This window comes from Meriones unguiculatus, chromosome 21, assembly GCF_030254825.1.
Source record: "Meriones unguiculatus strain TT.TT164.6M chromosome 21, Bangor_MerUng_6.1, whole genome shotgun sequence".
Classification (NCBI taxonomy): Eukaryota; Metazoa; Chordata; class Mammalia; order Rodentia; family Muridae; genus Meriones; species Meriones unguiculatus.
In genome coordinates, this window is record NC_083368.1 from 4,422,945 (window position 1) to 4,441,839 (window position 18,895).

General features: G+C 41.5%; 1 protein-coding gene across 1 annotated transcript in view; it reads right to left on the reverse strand.

Moving 5' to 3' along the window:
* Positions 1 to 5,146: 5,146 nt before the first annotated feature.
* LOC110541504 (broad substrate specificity ATP-binding cassette transporter ABCG2-like) overlaps positions 5,147 to 18,895 on the reverse strand; it is a 58,706-nt gene continuing 44,957 nt past the window's right edge. Inside the window, 1 exon segment of the mRNA XM_060373924.1 lies at positions 5,147 to 18,696. Coding sequence (XP_060229907.1) covers positions 18,404 to 18,696 — 293 coding nt within the window. The 3' untranslated portion in view covers positions 5,147 to 18,403.

The following is an 18,895-nucleotide window of genomic DNA, read 5'->3' on the forward strand; positions in this document are numbered from 1 at the left end:
CCAGAACACTAAAAAGTTCAGAGCAAGCATGTGGCTGAACATCCAGACAAGATTTGTTACTTACAACAGTTTACATTCTATAGTCATGGTTTTAGGTTCAAAACGTAGCTGTAAAGTAACCTCCAAATTAGAACTGTTAAGAGCATGAAGTGGTGATCTATAGCAGAGAACTACATAGCTCATGTCTCCATGTAAGCCTACTTACAGGACTAGAGATGGCTCACTGGCCAACAGCACTTACTGCTCAAGCAGAGGACCTGAGTTGGGTTCGCAGAACCCATATTAGATGGATCACAACCAGCTATAACTCTAGCTCTGGAGTATCTGCCATGGTCTTCTGGCATTTGAGGGCACGGCACTCTTACATATACTCCACACAGAAGCACATACATGCACATAATTTAAAAATCAAAAGAAATCCAAAAGATGGCTACTAGCACACACAGTTTATGAGCTGTGGAAGAGCTAAATGTCTGAGTTGTTGAGGGGAAGGAATTCTGAAGCCAGGGGAACGATGGTGAGGCTTTCTAAATGACAGGGAACATGGCATGAGGTGAGACCTTTGTTCTCAGGTCACCCGTGGACTTGTTTGGGGAAGGAGAGAAACGATCCTTTGATCTCCCAGCACTCCCCTTTCTCGGACAACCCTTCTCTTCAGCACAGTTAGCTCACCGAGATTCTCAGCTCAGAGCTCACTGTCTGGAGTCTGCAGTGGCTGAGGAGGAGCTCCTTGCCCCTTAGCAGCAATTGCCAGCTAGACCCGTCTTGGAGTCCCAGAACCACGGCACCATCCTCCCAGGGTCCCAGGTCTGCTAGCCGCCATACTGGCTCCACAGGGTCTCTCAGCAACTGACTGTATGGCCCGCCCAAACACTCAGTGACAGATAATACAGTATATAGCCTCCAAAGCCCAGCAGACCCACCATGCGAGCTAGGCACACCAGGCACTGGGCCTCCCAGGCCTGGAGAGTGCAGTAGAGGGCCCCCAGGACTTCCCAGAAGGCATCTGGACCAGCATCCCAGTCTCCAGCTGCAGCAGCACTGAGCTGGCAGAGCATGTCAGTCATCCTGCATAAGACCAAGCAGGGCCAAACCAGAGAGCAGAGAGCCTGGATACCCCAATCCTTTCCAATGTGACCTGCTAAGAGTGAGTGCACTCTTGAGTGCCTGCAGAGCCCCAGATCCAGGGTCCTTCAAAACCAGAAGCCAGGAATTGGACCCCATTAACGCACATACTCATGGGGGAAACAGAGGGCCATTTGGGACATTGAAGCACCTGCTCTGTGGGTCCAACTGAGGAGTTAAGGCAGATAATGCCAGAAATTGTGCCACGACCATCACCAGCATCTGCTAAATATACAATGCATGCACAAATAATCCCCTAGAAGCCTGCAAGACACAGCCCCTTCCCCACACTCAAGGGTTCAACATTCTCTATCACTCTGTCCCTTGAGACACACTTCCATGCACACTTACACTCACACACACACACACACACACATACACAGACACACACGCCTGCATTTGCCTTTTTGCACCCACATACTTTCCTCTCACAGGTACAGCTAGTGCACCAACATTCAAGCTAAGGCCATGGGACCTCTCTCAGCTTCTGAAGAACTCTCCAGACACCAGAGAGAGACAGTACAAGTCTGAACTGCAGATTCCAGAAACAAAGAGGGAAGGTTCAAATAAGCCAATAACCAGGGGTAGGTGAAAGAACACATCCAACATAAATCAGGACATCATGACTTCACCAGCAACCCCAGAATTGATGGATACTCCAATTCATCAGAAGCACAGGTAAAGCTATGCTTACCCAACTATTTGAGGCTCATAAAGAGGAAACAAACAATTCTCTCAGAGCAATATCCATGCAAATTCAGACAGTTAAAGAGAAAATGAACAAATCTATCAAAGATTTGACCAGTCAATTGGAGGCAAAGAAAGAGGAAATGGACAAAATTCTTAAAGAAACACAGGCAAATATAGCCAAACAAGTAGAGGCACAAGTAGAGATACAATTAGTGGCATATGGAGAGGAAATGAACAAAAAATAGAGACCACCATAGAGAGACAGGAATCCACATTCAAACAGATGAAGGAAATGGTGCAAGGCATGAAAACAGAATCGGAATCAATAAAGAAAACACAAACTGAGAAAACCCTGGAGATGGAGACCTTGGAGAAAGGATCAGGAACCACAAAGGTAAGCATCACCAACAGAATACAAGAGATGGAAGAGAGAATCTCTGGAGCTAAAGATACATTCACAGAAATTGATACTTCTCTCAAAGAAGAAGTAAAATCAGAAAAGTCCCAAACACAAAATATCCAAGAAACCAAGGACACCATGAAAAGGCGAAATCTAAGAATAATAGGAATTGATGAAAAAGACTCCAGGCTCTAAGGTCCAGAAAATATTTTCAAGAAAATCATAGAAGAAAATTTTCCCAACTTAAAGAAAGAGATGTTCATAAATATACAAGAGGCCTACAGAATACCAAATAGACTAGACCAGAACAGAAACACATCACGTCACATCATAGTCAAAATTAATAAATCTACAGAACAAAGAAAAGATATTAAAAGCAGCAAGGGTAAAAGGCCAAGTAACATATGAAGGTAGACCTATCAGAATCACACCGGACTTCTCATCAGAAACTATGAAAGCAAGAAGGGCCTGGGCAGGTGTCATGCAGTCTCTAAGAGACCACAGATGCCAACCCAGACTACTATACCCTGCAAAGCACTCAATCAACATAGACGGAGAAAACAAAATATTCCATGACAAAACTAAATTTATGCAATAGCTACACAGCAAACCAGCCCTACAGAAGACACTAGAAGGAAAACACCAATCCAATGAAAACAACTTCACCCAAGAAAACATAGCATACAGATAATATCCCAACAAAAATTAAAAGAAAACAAGCCATGAAACACAGTAAGACTACCGACTCCAATATAAAAGGAACTAATGTTCATTGGTCATTATTATCTATCAACATCAATGGCCTCAACTCTTCAATAAAAAGACACAGACTAACAGAATGGGTGCGGAAACAGGATCCAACATTCTGCTGCATCCAAGAAACATACCTCTGCAACAAAGATAAACACTACCTCAGAATAAAAGGCTGGAAAATGTCTTTCAAGCAAATAGACCCAGAAAACAAGCTGGGGTACCTATCCTAACATCTAATAAAATAGACTTTCAACCAAAATTAATCAAAAAAGATGAGGGACACTACATTCTCATCAAAGGAAAAATCCATCAAGAGGATATCACAATTCTGAACATCTTTGCCCCAAATAAAAGAGCACCTACATTCATAAATGAAACATTATTAAAACTCAAATCACACATCGATCCCAACACCGTAATAGTGGGAGACTTCAACACCCCACTTTCACCAAGGGACAGATCATCTAGACAGAAGCCTAATAAGGAAATAAAGAGACTTACAGAGGTCCTAAATCAAATAGATGTCTACAGAACTTTCCACCCAAACTCAAAAGAGTATACCTTCTTTTCAGCACCTCATGGAACCTTCTCCAAAATAGACCATATTGTTGGTCACAAAGCAAGCCTCAACAGATACAAGAAGATTGAAATAATTCCCTGTATTCTATCTGACCACCATGGACTAAAGCTGAACCTCAACAACAATGGAATTAGAAAAAAGCCTACAAGTACATGGAAACTGAACAACTCAATGGCAGCTGGGTTAAGGAAGAAATAAAGAAAGAAATTAAAGACTTCCTAGAATTCAATGAAAATTAAGGTACAACATACCCTAACTTATGGGACAAAATGAAAGCAGTGCTCAGAGGAAAATTCATAGCACTAAGTGCCTTCAAGAAGAAATTTGTGACATCTCATACAAGCAACTTAATGGCCCAACTGAAAGCCTAGACAAAAAAGAAGCAAATACATCCAAGAGGAGCAGATGGATGGAAATAATCAAACTGGGGGCAGAAATCAATTAGAAACAAATAAAACTATTCAAAGAATTAATGAAACCAAGACCTGGTTCTTTGAGAAAATCAACAAGATAGACAAATCTTTACCAGTCAAACTAAAAGGCAGAAAGAAACTATCCAAATCAGCAAATCAGAAGTGAAAAGTGGGACATAACTACAGACACCGAGGAAATCCAAACAATCATTAGGTTTTACTACAAAAGCCTATATGTGACAAAATTTGAAAATCTATAAGAAATGGACAATTTTCTCGACAGAGTTCATCTACCGAAATTAAGTCAAGATCAGGTAGAAAGAGTGAATAGTCCTTATATCCCCAAGGAAATAGAAGCAGTCATCAACAGTCTCCCTTCAAAAAAAAAAAAAAAAAAAAAAACCCTGGGCCAGATGGATTCAGTGCAGAATTCTACCAGACCTTCAAAGAAGTGCTAACTGCAAATTTGCAAATTCTCTCTAAACTATGCCATAAAATAGAAACAGAAGGACCTTTACCAAACTCATTCTATAAAGCCACCGTCACTTTGATACCTAAACCACACAAAGACCCAACAAAAAAAAAGAGAACTTCAGACCTATCTCTCTTATGAACATTGATTCAAAAATACTCAACAAAATACTTGCAAACTGAATCCAAGAACACATAAAAGATATCATCCACCATGACCAAGTAGGCTTCATCCTAAGTATGCAAGGGTAGTTCAATATACAAAAATCCATCAATGTAATCCACCAGACAAAAAGACTGAAGGAGAAAAACCACATGATCATCTCCTTACATGCCAAGAAAAAAAAAAGCATTTGACAAAATCTAACACCCATTCATGTTTAAAGTCTTGGAGAGATCAGGGATACAAGGCACATATCTAAACATAGTAAAGGCAATATACAGCAAGCCTATAGCCAACATCAAACTCAATGGAGAGAAACTTAAATCAATCCCACTGAAATCAGGAACAAGACAAGGCTGCCCACTCTGTCCATATCTCTTCAACATAGTACTTGAAGTCCTAGCTAAAGCAATAAGACAATTAAAGAAGATCAAGGGGATACAAATTGGAAAGGAAGACATCAAAGTATCACTATTTGCAGATGATATGGTAGTATACCTGAGTTGCCGCGCGCAATCCTTCGCCGATAAGGAAGACGCGGCAACCGAAGATTTGTCCAGCAGAATCTTTATTGTAAGGCTCTTGTAGGTAGATGGAGAAGGACCTCAAGCCTTGTGAGTGCTCTGCTTAAATAGCCCGCAGGGCTACGTGCTCGTCTGTAATTGGTGCTCCGCACAATACCCAATTAGCATGTGTTCTCTGATAGGGAGAGCACTCAAATCCATATTAGCATCCTGTGGCGCATGCGCTGCTGCAAGGCGAGTTCTGGCAAGAACCAGGAAACAGGAAGCCAGCGCCATCTTGTAATGGCGAATGCGGCTCCCAACATCTCCCCCTTTCTTTAAAATTACAAGGCAAGCCAAAATGTAATACTATGAGATTTCTGATCGGCTCACTGACTCAACAGCATAAGCGATCAAGGAGGTTACATAGTATAAGAGACCCTTTGCACCTTGAACCCCGTGCAATGGGAACCTGAGCCCTGGGAGATGCAAAGGTCTGTTCAGAACAGCATCCCGGTGCAATGGGAACCTGTGCCCGTCAGGAGTGCCATGAGTTCTGCCAGTGTCTCAACGGCTAAGCATGTTTAACCAGACTTGAGGGGATGTTCCCTGTTCGACAGCCAGCATAGCCTGAACTATGGCCACATTCTTTGCATGTTGTTGTCTTTTGAACTTGCGAAGCAACCAAAAACAGAGGAGCAGTCCTGCTACCAAGGTTACATTCCCACCCCCACCCAATCTGAAGTAAGAAAAGGCAGAAGAAACCCAGGGTAAAGCCAGTCTGTGGGCAATGAATCCACTCGAGTAGAATTAGTGGTCCTCCTTGCTGTCCTTGATTCTTTAAGCAGTAGCAGGTGTGTCTGTTGAAAGATCATCTTCAGCTGTCACGAGCTTTCGCGTGAGGCACTCCGGTACCCAGAATGGATTGTTTTCTTCCTGTGGAAAAACACAGACAGCTCCCCTGGATCTTATTAAAATAGGATCCGGTCCTTTCAGCGAGTTAGAAGTCTTAACCTTTCTTTTATCTTTACTCTGGCTCTTCTCCTCAAGCAGAGGCGCTGTCGCACCATACCCTGGCGCATAAGGCGGAGGCATATTTGGCCGCTTCCTCATCTAATTCTGCTTGTTCATCAGGATCAAGCCCTGTTTCCTCCTCAGAGTCAGATGACTCTTGCTGATCCTCTCCTTCGGAGGACGTCTCCTCCTCGGAAGAGGACGATATTGTATAATTTTTAAACTCAGTGAGGAGAGGATACAATTTAGGGTCCTCCTCACCTTTACTTACCCCTTTCTCAGAGGCAGGCAACAGCTTTAAGTTTTTTGCTCGCTGTTCGAGCTCTTCTTCCTTCTTTGCAAGTTGCTTTGCCCTTTTTTCAAGTTCAGCTAGCTTATCTTTACCTTTTACTTTCTTTTTTATTGGCTTTCTTTCCTGCTTAGCCTTTTTTCCCTTTTCAGCTTCTGATAGACTATCTTGATGGTCTGACAATGCCCGTTGGAATACACCAGACCACAGAAATCATACCTTGCTGAAAAGTGCTGCAGCTTTTCACTCTGCTGGCTTGAATCTTCCTCCGACGAGCAGTCGGGGGTCCTTCGAGTCATTCCTCTGCCCGGGGTCGGCGATTCCCGGGTTTCGGCACCACTTGTCGCGCGCAATCCTTCGCCGATAAGGAAGACGCGGCAACCGAAGATTTGTCCAGCAGAATCTTTATTGTAAGGCTCTTGTAGGTAGATGGAGAAGGACCTCAAGCCTTGTGAGTGCTCTGCTTAAATAGCCCGCAGGGCTACGTGCTCGTCTGTAATTGGTGCTCCGCACAATACCCAATTAGCATGTGTTCTCTGATAGGGAGAGCACTCAAATCCATATTAGCATCCTGTGGCGCATGCGCTGCTGCAAGGCGAGTTCTGGCAAGAACCAGGAAACAGGAAGCCAGCGCCATCTTGTAATGGCGAATGCGGCTCCCGACACTGAGTGACCCTAAAAATTCTACCAGGGAACTGCTACAGCTGATAACACCTTCAGCAAAGTGGCTGGATACAAAATTTACTAAAAAAAATAAAAAACAAAAACCAGTAGCCCTCCTGTATACAAAAGACAAAATGGCCGAGAAAGTAATCAGGGAAAAAACACCCTTCACAATAACCATTAATAACATAAAGTACTGTGCGGTGACACTAACCAAGCAAGTGAAAGACCTGTTTGAAAAAAACTTTAAGTACCTGAAGAAAGAATTAGAAGAAGATATCAGAAGATAGAAAAATCTCCCCTGCTCATGGATTGGTAGTATTAACATTGTGAAAGTGCCCATCCTGCCAAAAGCAATCTACAGAGTCAATGCAATTCCCATCAAAATACCAACTCAATTCTTTATGCACCTTGAAAAAAAGATTCTCAGCTTCATATGGAGAAACAAAGAGCCCAGAATCTCCAAAACGATCCTGTACAACAACAGGTCATCTGGAGGTATCTCCATCCCCAATCTTAAGCTGTACTACAGAGCAATAGTAATAAAAACTGCATGGTATTGGCATAGAAACAGAAAGGAGGATTACTAGAACCAAATAGAAGACCTAGAAATAAATCCACACACCTATGAATACTTTATTCTTTACAAAGAAGCCAAAACCATTCAATGGAAAAAAGACAGCATCTTCAACAAATGGTGCTGGTCCAACTGGATGTCTACATGCAGAAAAATGAAAATAGATCCATATTTAGCACCCTGCACAAAACTAAAGTCCAAGTGGATCAAAGACCTCAACATAAAACTAGACACATTAAACCACTTAGAAGAAAAAGTGGGGAAAAGCCTAGAACTCATTGGCACAGGAGACAACTTCCTGAACAGAACACCAACAGCACAGGCTCTAAGAGCAAAATCAATAAATGGGACCTCATGAAACTGAAAAGCTTCTGTAAAGCAAAAGACACTGTCGTCAGAACAAAACAACAGCCTACAGACTGGGAAAGGATCTTCACCAACCCTATATTTGACAGAGGGCTGATGTCTAGTATATATAAAGAACTAAAGAAGTTAAAAAGCAATAAAACAAATAATCCAATTAAAAAAATGTGGAACAGAGCTAAAGAGAGACTTCTCTGTAGAGGAATATAGAATGGCAGAAAAGCACTTAAAGAGATACTCATCATCCTTAGTCATCAGGGAGATGAAAATCAAAACAACCCTGAGATTTCACCTTATACCCATCAGAATGTCTAAAATAAAAAACTCAAATCAAACACATGCTGGAGAGGTTGTGGAGAAAAGAGAACCCTCCTCCATTGCTTGTGGGAATGTAAAGTGATACAACCACTTTGGAAATCAATCTGGTGCTTTCTCAGACAATTGGGAATAGTGTTTCCTCAAGACCCAGCTATACTGCTATTAGGTATATACCCAAAATTACCTTAAGTACACAACAAGGACATTTGCTCAACCATCTTTGTAGCAGCTTTATTTGTAATAGGCAGAACCTGGAAACAACCCAGATGTCTATCAACGGAAGAATAGATACAGAAATTGTGGTATTTTTACACAATGGAATACTACTCAGCAATCAAAAACGAGGAAATCATGAAATTTGCAGGCAAATGGTGGGATCTAGAAAAGATCATTCTGAATGAGGTATCCCAGAACGAGAAAGACACACATGGTATATACTCACTTATATAGACCTATAAGATATGTTAAACATAATAAAATCTATACACCTAAAGAAGATAAATAAGAAAGAAGACCCAGGTTAAGATGATCAATTCTCACTTAGAAAGACAAATGGGATGTGCATTGGACATAGGAGAAAACAAGTGACAGGACAGGAGCCTACCACAGAGGGCCTCTGAAAGACTCTACCTAGCAGTGTATCAAAGCAGATACTAAGACTCATAACCAAACCTTTGGCAGAGTGCAGGGAATCATCTGAAAAGAAGGGGGAGTTAGTATGACATGGAAAGAATAGGAGCTCCATAAGGATCAAATATATCTGGGCACAGGGGTCTTTTCTGAGACTGACACTCCACCAAGGACCATGTATGGATATAACCTACAACCTCTGCTGGGATGTAGCCTGTGGTAGCTCAGTAACCAGTTGGTTTCCCATAGTAAGGGGAACAGGGACTATTTCTGACAGGAACTCAATTGCAGGCTCTTTGACCTCCCCACCACCCACGGCAGGAGCAGTCCTGCTAGGCCACAGAGGAGGAGTTTTCAGGCAGTCCTGAAGATACCTGATAAAACAGGGTCAGATGAAAGGAGAGGAGGTCCTCACCAATCAGTGGACTTGGAAAGGGGCAGGAAGGAGATGAGGGAGGAGGGTGGATTTGGGAGGGAATGAGTGAGAGGGATACAGTGTTAATAAAATGTAACTAATAATAAAAATTAAAATAAAATAAAAAAGACATCCTAAAGGAAAAAGAAGACTGACCCCAAAGCAGAATCACAATGCAGAAGGCAGGAAATGACTGTTGGAGAAGAAAACTAAGCACAATGAGGGCCTCATGATATGTGTTCTATCATACCAAGGGAACAGGGACATGCAAGACAATGACAGTGCTGTTGGGATGCGTGTGTATGTTCAGAACTGTGCTAACCAAACACTGATTATATGACAAACCATCTCTGAGTGAAATACAGTTTGATGGATCGCTTTAAAGTCCTGGTTATAAACATTTACATAGCAATCAGACCAAACAGGAATTAAAACATATGTTTTACTTGTTTAAAGATACTATATTTATTGAATGAGAATGTAAACAAAGATTAAAATTTTCTAAATAATATGCACACTGTTAGTTTCAAAATCCAAAATGAAAGAACTAAACTTTAGCAAGGCATCAGCTAATGGCGTCTCCTTGAGAGACAGCCTGTTCTGGTAAGAAGACTGTGTTGATATGCTAGCTAAAAAAAAAAAAAAAAAAATTAAAAAAATGTATATATATATGAGAACAGGTCCTATTGATTTATCACTTGAGTACAAAATTGATCAAGATTAGAAATAAGGAAATATTAAACAAATACTGTGAAATAAACAGTCATATACTGATGGAAAACACTGTCAGTCAGAAACCTAGCAAGAAGATAGGTGAATTTCCAGCTTTCTAGCATCTTCTTTTTTTCCCCCACTTTTTAAAATTTTTTAAATTTTATTTTTCTTTATTACTTTACTCACTTTGTATCTCCCCGGTGGTTCCCTCCCTCCTCCCGTCCCAATCGCTCCCTTCCTCCACCCTCTGCCTGCATGCCCCTTCCCAAGTCCACTGATAGGGGAGGTCTTCTTTTCCTTCCTTCTGATCCTACTCAATTAGGTCTCATCAGGAGTGGCTGCCTTATCCTCTTCTGTGGCGTGATAATGCTGCTTCCCCTTAAGGGGGAGGTAATTAAAGAGCAGGCCAATCAGTTCATGTCAGAGACAGTCCCGGTTCCTATCACAATGGAACCCACTTGGATATTGAACTGCCATGGGCTACATCTGTGCAGGGGTCTTAGGTTATCTCCATGCATAGTCCTTGGTTGGAATAGCAGTCTCAGGAAAGACCCCTGTGATCAGATTTTTCGGTTCTGTTACTCTCCTTATGGAGTTCCTGTCCTCTCCAGATCTTACTGTTTCCCACTTCTTTCCTAAGATTCCCTGCATTCTGCCCAAAAGTTGCCCATAAGTCTCAGTATCTACATTGATAGTCTGCAGGGCAGAGCTTTTCAGAGGTTCTATGTGTCAGGATCTTGACTTGTTCCCTCTTTTCTCCTTCTTCTGATGTCCAGCCTCTTTGCCTTTCTGGATAAGAATTGAGCATTTTAGCAAGAGTCCTTCCTCTTGATTATTTTCTTTAGGTATACAGATTTTAGTAGGTTTATCGTATTTTATATGTCTATATGAGTGAGTATATACTGTGTGCATCCCTCTGCTTCCAGGATAGCTCACTCAGGATGATCTTTTCCAGATCCCACCATTTACCTGCAAATTTCATGATTTCCTTGTTTTTTATTGCTGAGTAATATTCCATTGTGTAGATATACCACAATTTGTGCATCCATTCTTCCACTGAAGGGCATCTGGGCTGTTTCCAGCTTCTGGCTATTACAAATAAGGCTGTTACAAAGATGGTTGAGAAAATGTCCTTATTGTGTACCTGAGAATCTTTTGGATATATGCCTAGGAGTGGTATAGCTGGATCTTGAGGAAGCACTATTCCTAGTTGTCTGAGAAAGTGCCAGATTGCATTCCAGAGTGGTTGTAGAAGTTTACATTCCCACCAGCAGTGGAGGAGGGTTCCCCTTTCTCCACAACCTCTCCAGCATGTGTTGTCTCTTGAGTTTTTCATCTTAGCCATTCTGATGGGTGTAAGGTGAAATCTTAGTGTTGTTTTAATTTGAATTTCCCTGATGGCTAATGAGGTTGAGCATTTCTTTAAGTGTTTCTCTGCCATTCGATATTCCTCTGCAGAGAATTCTGTTTAGCTCTGTACCCCATTTTTTAATTTTTTAAAGTTTTTTCAAAAACTTGATTTTTTGCTATTTAACTTCTTTAGTTCTTTATATATACTGGATATTAGCCCTCTGTCAGATATAGGGTTGGTGAAGATCTTTTCCCAATCTGTAGACTGCCCTTTTGTTCTGAGGACAGTATCCTTTGCTTTCCATAAGCTTTTCAGTTTCATGAGGTCCCATTTATTGATTGTTGCTCTTAGAGCCTGTGCTGTTGGTGTTCTGTTCAGGAAGTTGTCTCCTGTGCCAATGAGTTCAAGGGTGTTCCCCACTTTTTCTTCTAAGCAGTTTAGTGTGTCTAGTTTTATGTTGAGGTCTTTGGTCCACTTGGACTTTAGTTTTGTGCAGGGTGATAAGTATGGATCTATTTTCATTTTTCTACATGTAGACTTCCAGTTAGACCAGGACCATTGGTTGAAGATGCTGTCTTTTTTCCATTGAATGGTTTTGGAATCTTTGTCAAAAATCAGGTGTCCGTAGGTGTGTGGATTTATGTCAGGGTCTTCTATTCGATTCCATTGATCCACCAGTCTGTTTCTATGCCAGTACCATGCAGTTTTTAGTATTGTTGCTCTATAGCACAGCTTGAGATCACAGATGGAGATACCTCCTGAAGATCTTTTACTGTAGAGAACTGTTTTAGCAATTCTGGGTTTCTTGTTGTTCCATATGAAGGTGAGAATTTTTCTTTCAAGGTCTGTAAAGAATTGTGTTGGTAATTTGATGGGAAATGCATTGAATCTGTAGATTGCTTTTGGTAAGATGGCCATTTTTACTATGTTAATCCTGCCAAGCCATGAGCATGGGAGATCTTTCCATCTTCTGATATCTTCTTCTAATTCTTTCTTCAGAGACATGAAATTTTTTTCATATGAGTCTTTGACTTGCTTGGTTAGGGTCACACCAAGGTACTTTATGTCCTTTGTGGCTATTGTGAAGGGTGTTGTTTCCCTAATTTCTTTCTCGGCCCTTTTGTCCTTTGTTTACAAGAAGGGTACTGTTTTTTTTTTTTTTTTTTAGTTAATTTTGTATCCAGCCACTTTGCTGAAGGTGTTAATCAGCTGTAAGAGTTCCCTGGTAGAGTTTTGGGGGTCACTCAGGTATACTATCATATCATCTGCAAATAGTGATACTTTGACGTCTTGCTTTCCAATTTGTATCCCCTTGATCTCCTCAATTGTCTTATTGCTCTAGCTAGGACTTCAAGAACAATGTTGAAGAGATATGGAGAGAGTGGACAGCCTTGCCTTGTCCCTGATTTCAGTGGGAATGATTTAAGTTTCTCTCCATTGAGTTTATGTTGGCTATAGGCTTGCTGTATATTGCCTTTACTATGTTCAGGTATGCGCCTTGTATCCCTGATCTCTCCAATACTTTAAACATGAATGGATGTTGGATTTTGTCAAATGCCTTTTCAGCATCTAGGGAGAGTATCATGTGGTTTTTCTCATTCAGTTTGTTTATGTGGTGGATCACATTGATGGATTTCCGTATATAGAACCACCCCTGCATGCCTGGGATGAAGCCTACTTGGTCGTACTGGATGATGTCTTTGATGTGTTCTTGAATTCGGTTTGCAAGTATTTTGTTGAGTATTTTTGCATCAATGTTCATGAGGGAGATTGGCCTGAAATTCTCTTTATTTGTTGGGTCTTTGTGAGGTTTAGATACCAAGGTGACTGTGGCTTCATAGAATGAGTTTGGTAGTGTTCCTTCTGTTTCTATCTTGTGGAATAGTTTGAAGAGTATTGGTGTTAGCTCTTCTTTGAAGGTCTGGTAGAATTCAGCGCTGAAACCATCTGGCCCTGGGCTTTTTTTGCATGGTAGACTTTTGATGACAGCTTCCATTTCCTTAGGGGATATAGGACTATTTAATTGGTTTACCTATTCTTGATTCAGCTTTGGCATGTAGAATCGGTCAAGAAAATTGTCCATTTCATTTAGATTTTAAAATTTTGTGGCACATAGACTTTGGAAGTAAGACCTAATGATAGTTTGGATTTCTTCAGTGTCTGTGGTTATGTCCCCCTTTTCATTTCGGATTTTCTTGATTTGGATAGTTTCTCCCTGCCTTTTAGTTAGCTTGGCTAAGGGTTTGTCTATCTTGTTGATTTTCTCAAAGAACCAGCTCTTGGTCTCATTGATTCTTTGAATTGTTTTATTTGTTTCTAATTTATTGATTTAAGTTCTGAGTTTGATTATTTCCAGCCTTCTATTCCTCTTTGGTGTGTCTGCTTCTTTTTTTCTAGGGCTCTTAAGTGAGCCATTAGGTTGCTTGCATGAGATGTTTTGAATTTCTTTTTGGAAGGCACTTAGTGCTATGAACTTTCCGCTTAGCACTGCCTTCATTGTGTCCCATAAGTTTGGGTATATTGTGCCTTCATTTTCATTGAATTCTAGGAAGTCTTTAATTTCTTTCTTTATTTCTTCTCTGACCCAGCTGTCATTTAGAAGCAAGTTATTCAGTTTCCACTTGTGTGTAGGCCTTTTGCTATTTTTGTCATTGAGTTCCAGTTTTAGTCCATGGTGATCAGATAGTTTACAAGGGATTATTTCAATCTTCTTGTATCTGTTTAGGCTTGCTTTGTGACCAACTATATGGTCTATTTTGAAGAAGGTTCCATGAGGTGCTGAGAAGAAGGTAAATTCTTTTGAGTTTGGGTGAAAGGTTCTGTAGATGTCTGTGAGGTCCATTTGATTCATGACCTCTGTCAGAGTTATTGTTTCTTTGTTTAATTTCTGTTTTGTTGTCCTGTCCTTTGTTGAGAGTGAGGTGTTGAAGTCTCCCACTATTAAGGTGTGGGGATCTATGTGTGGTTTAAGTTTTATTAAAGTTTCTCTTAGAAATGTGGGTGCCCTTGCATTTGGGGCATAGATGTTCAGGATTGTGATATCTTCCTGGTGGAATTTTCCCTTGATGAGTATGAAGTGTCCTTCTCTATCTCTTTTGATTGATTTTGGTTAAAAATCTACTTTATTAGATATTAGGATGGCTACTCCTGCTTGCTTCTTGGGTCCATTTGCTTGGAAAACCATCTTCCATCCCTTTACTCTCAGGTAATGTCTATCTTTGTGATTTAAGTGTGTTTCTTGTATGCAACAGATTGTTGGGTCTTGTTTACACATCCATTCTGTTAGTCTGTGTCTTTTTATTGGAGAATTGAGTCCATTGATGTTGAGGGAGATTAATGACCAGTGGCTGTCAGATTCTTTGATATTGATGTTGGCCATGGTAGTGTGTTTGTGTGTTTGGCTACTTTTGTTTTGCTATAGTGAGGTTATTCATTTTCTATGATTTCTTGAAAGTAGTTAGTTTTCTTGGGTTGTATTTTGCCTTGTAGTATCTTCTGTAACACTGAATTTGTGTGTAGGTATTGTTGAAATTTGTTTTTGTCATTGAATATCTTGTTTTCACTGTCTATGAGGACTGAGTTTTTGCTGGGTACAGTAGCCTAGGCTGAGGCTGACATCTGTGTTCTCTTAGGGTCTGCATGCTATCCGTCCAGGCCCTTCTAGCTTTCATAGTTTCTGTTGAGAAGTCAGGTGTGATTCTGATGGTTTTGCCATTATACGTTACTTGGCCTTTTTCCCTTGCAGCTTTTAGTATTTTTGTTGTTGTTGTTGTTGTTGTTGTTCTTGTTCTGTATACTTACTGTTTTGATTATTTTGTGATAGGAAGATTTTCTTTTCTGGTCTAATTTATTAGGTGTTCTGTAGGCGTCTTGTATTCTTATAGGCTTCCCCTTTATGTTTGGGAAATTTTCTTCAATGATTTTGTTGTTAATATTTTCTGGGCCTTGGAGGAGGGAATCTTCTTTTTCCTCTATTCCTATTATTCTTAGGTTTTGTGTTTTTATGTTGTCTTGGATATCTTGGATGGTTTGTGTCAGGAATTTTTTAGATTTATTTTTTTTTGATGGATACATCGATTTCTTACATTGTTCTTCCACACCTGAAATTCTTTCTTCCATTTCTTGTAGTCTGTTGGTTATGCTTACCTCTATAGTTCCTGTTTTCTTTCCTAGGTTCTCCCTCTCCGTGATTTCCTCCCTTTGTGTTTTCTTTAATTCTTCCAATTCTATCCTCAGATCTTGAACCGTTTTGTTGATTCCCTTCATGTGTCTGACTGTATTTTCCTGTTTTTCCTTTAATTCCTTCAGCTGTTTGTTTGAATGTTCCTCTGTTTCTTTTATTTCTTTCAGTGACACAGACTGTTTGGCTGCATCTTCCTGTATTTCTTTACGCATGACCATAATCTGTTTTATTATATATTCCCCTAATTCTTTACACATTTTATTTACTTCCTCCATTACCCTCTTCATTAACATAGATGTAAGGTCATCTTCTTAAATTTCACTTATGTTAGGGTGTCCAGGGTTACTTGCCCCTGGATAACTGGGTTCTGGGGATGCCATGTTGTTTTGCCTTTTGTTGGTTGTGCTTTTTCGCTGGCCTCTACCCATCTCTCTGTCTCAGGTGTTGTCTGTTAATTTGTGGTGCCTGCTGAGTCCTGGGGTGGAGAGAATCCACTTTGCGGGGTTCTGAAGCTCTCCTCTGCTTTTTGGGTATGGTCATCTGAATAGGGATGCTTCTCAGGAATTGTCACAGTTCACTTCAGGTGTATGGACCTGTATGGTAACTGTGGTATTCAGGAAGGCTCTCCTCTCATCAGGAGAGGTCCTGGTGATGGCTGTCCTGCTGCTGGGTTTCTTGCTCTGAATTTAGTGAGCAGCAGCTGTTGCTCTTAAGGTGTAATTCTTGGGTGCAGCCCTCTTGAAGGACCAGGGATTCCCACAGTTTTGTCAGTCTAGCTAGGGATAACTGGTTAATACTTGGCGCAGTATCTGAGGGCTGCTGTAATGGCTCTCTGGCTTTTGTAGGTCTGAGGATGCAGCTATGTTCCTCAGTGCCCTAGCAGTACTCAATAATGACGGGTGAGAACATCGCTCCTGCCTGCAGTAGAAGGCTAGAGCCTAGAGTCTGTGTGAATCCAGAAAGTCTTTTGGTGCTGAGTATCCTGAGCGTTAAACCTGATGATTCCCCACTGTGGGGTTTCCTCCTGATAGGGACACCCAGTCTTTGCTTTGGGGACCACCATTCTGTCTGGGATGGCGAGTAGAACCCATAGGCACAGACGTGTGTGGCTCTGCCTTTCTGGCCTTTGGGAGCCTGGGCATCTGCCAAAACTGGGTAATTTTTCCTGAGACCTTTTTGGGGTGGCGGTATCAGCTGAGTGCTCTGAGATCAGACCAGTCGTTTCCCTCCCTGTGGGTTTGTACCCAACAGTGAAACTCAGTTTCTGGTACCCTGCGGCCCACAGTTCTATCTGAGGTGGTGAATCAGGCGTGCAGGCAGGCAGGGTTCTGCGCAGGCGCCTGGGTCCCTGGCTCTGGCTCCTGGCTGGCTCCTGGGGTGCCTGCGGAACCTGAGTCTTTTCCAGGGGATGTCTGGGTGACCTAAGGTCGGTCCCAATTGTTTCCTGCACCGTGGGGTTATCTCTCAATTGGAAATTCCAGTCTCTGATGTCGTGGTGCCCACAGTTCAGTCTGGGACATTGACCAGAGCCCGCTGGCGTGTGGCTCTGGGCTGGCGACTAAGCGTCTGGTGGAACCGGGATCTCTTCTGAGGTTTAGCCAGGTGAGTTAAAAGCTGACTGAATCCCCCACCGTGGGGTATCCTCTCACCTGGGAAACATAATCACTTGTGTTTTATGGCCGCGAGTTCTGGTTGCTGGTCACTGTGCCGATCCTGCTGTGCTGCTACTCAGAAGGAGAGTTGTCCGGCCCCACCAAAGACAATTCTTAACTGAAACTGTTTCGCTTCAACAACATCTTGTAAAATCACAGGATACCAGGATCCAGTCCCGGGTGATGTCAGGACCCTGTCAGTTACCCTGACTGCACTAGTTCAGTCAGCTCTAACATCTCTGCAGTCTCCGTTAAACCCGTCACTCCCAGAGGCCGTATCTGGGGTTCTGACCTCCCGTGTTCCCATGGTGGTGGTGGTGATGGGCAGGCAAGGGCCAGACAAATGGGTGGAATGTGGGGAGCCAGCGGTAACCTGGGACCTACTCTAGCATCTTCTTTTTAAAGACATGGTCTCAGGTAGCCCAGGCTGACATCAGACTTATTATGTAGCTAATGATGACCTTACACTATTGATCCCCCTTCTTGTAAGATCTGTCTTCCTTGGGCTGAGATTATGAACATATTGAACATGCTGGCTTTCTATAAATAAATAAATATTTGAATATTTAAATTTATGTAGTCTATATTTATACTTCCTATTTTTAAAGCAATTTTCAAAATATAAAACAGACTCAAGATAGGCTCCTTGGTACACACTGTTATACTTTTTATGAGCTTCACTTTCAACAAAACCATTTCTGGTTATTAAACAATGGACTGCATGCATGATATGCTGCCATTTTTATGAAGAAGTCAAGGATGATTTTTATTTTCAAAGTTCTGTTTATCAAGGCTGTCTGCAATCAGAAAGAAATAACTTTTCCATTTCTGTGACCTTTTTTCTTTCCATGATAGCAGAGTTCACTGACTATTAAGAAGGACAAAGGGTGCATTGGTTTCAATGGCAGCAACCTTGAGACAGGGTCTCACTGTAAATGCTAAGGCTTGGCTTGAATGACCAGCCACATGCCTGAGGGCCAAGATTACAGATGTACACCACATACTTGGACAAAAATCATCTTTAAAAAGCTTATTACTAAGGACATGTCAGCAAAGCTATATCAACATTAAGTAACAATACAAGAGACTCGATAGGAGTCAGGAGGAAAAGTCCTAACTTTCTCTTGATAGTCACTCTATTTCAGCATCTGGTTTCTGAAAGTTTCAGAGTCCCAATGTAAGGATTCCTCAAAGCAGGTTTCTGCAACCCATGAATACATACAGAGAAAACAAGGTAAGAAGCATCTTCCCAGTGGATCAATGTCTATACTCACCATCATAACTATAAATGAGTTTGTCATGAGAAGTGTGGCTACAGAGACCACACTTTGGCCTGCTGCTATGGCCAGGGCCATGGAACTGGCCGTATAAGCCACCATTATAAGGGTGAACATCATGATGAAAAAGGCCTCCACCTTCTTTTTCAATCCTTAGAGAGAAAATAAGTAGTCAGTGCAGCTGAGTCCATTTGGATTGTCTGCTTGTTGTGCAAACAATACTGTAGAAATTATCAACAGAATTAATGAGAAAAGGCCACCCATTATCCAACTACTCGGGGCCACCAATTTCATTGTTTTACTCTGTGTAACTGCATCAACTGACAGAGTTTCCTTTTCCATGCTTACTTT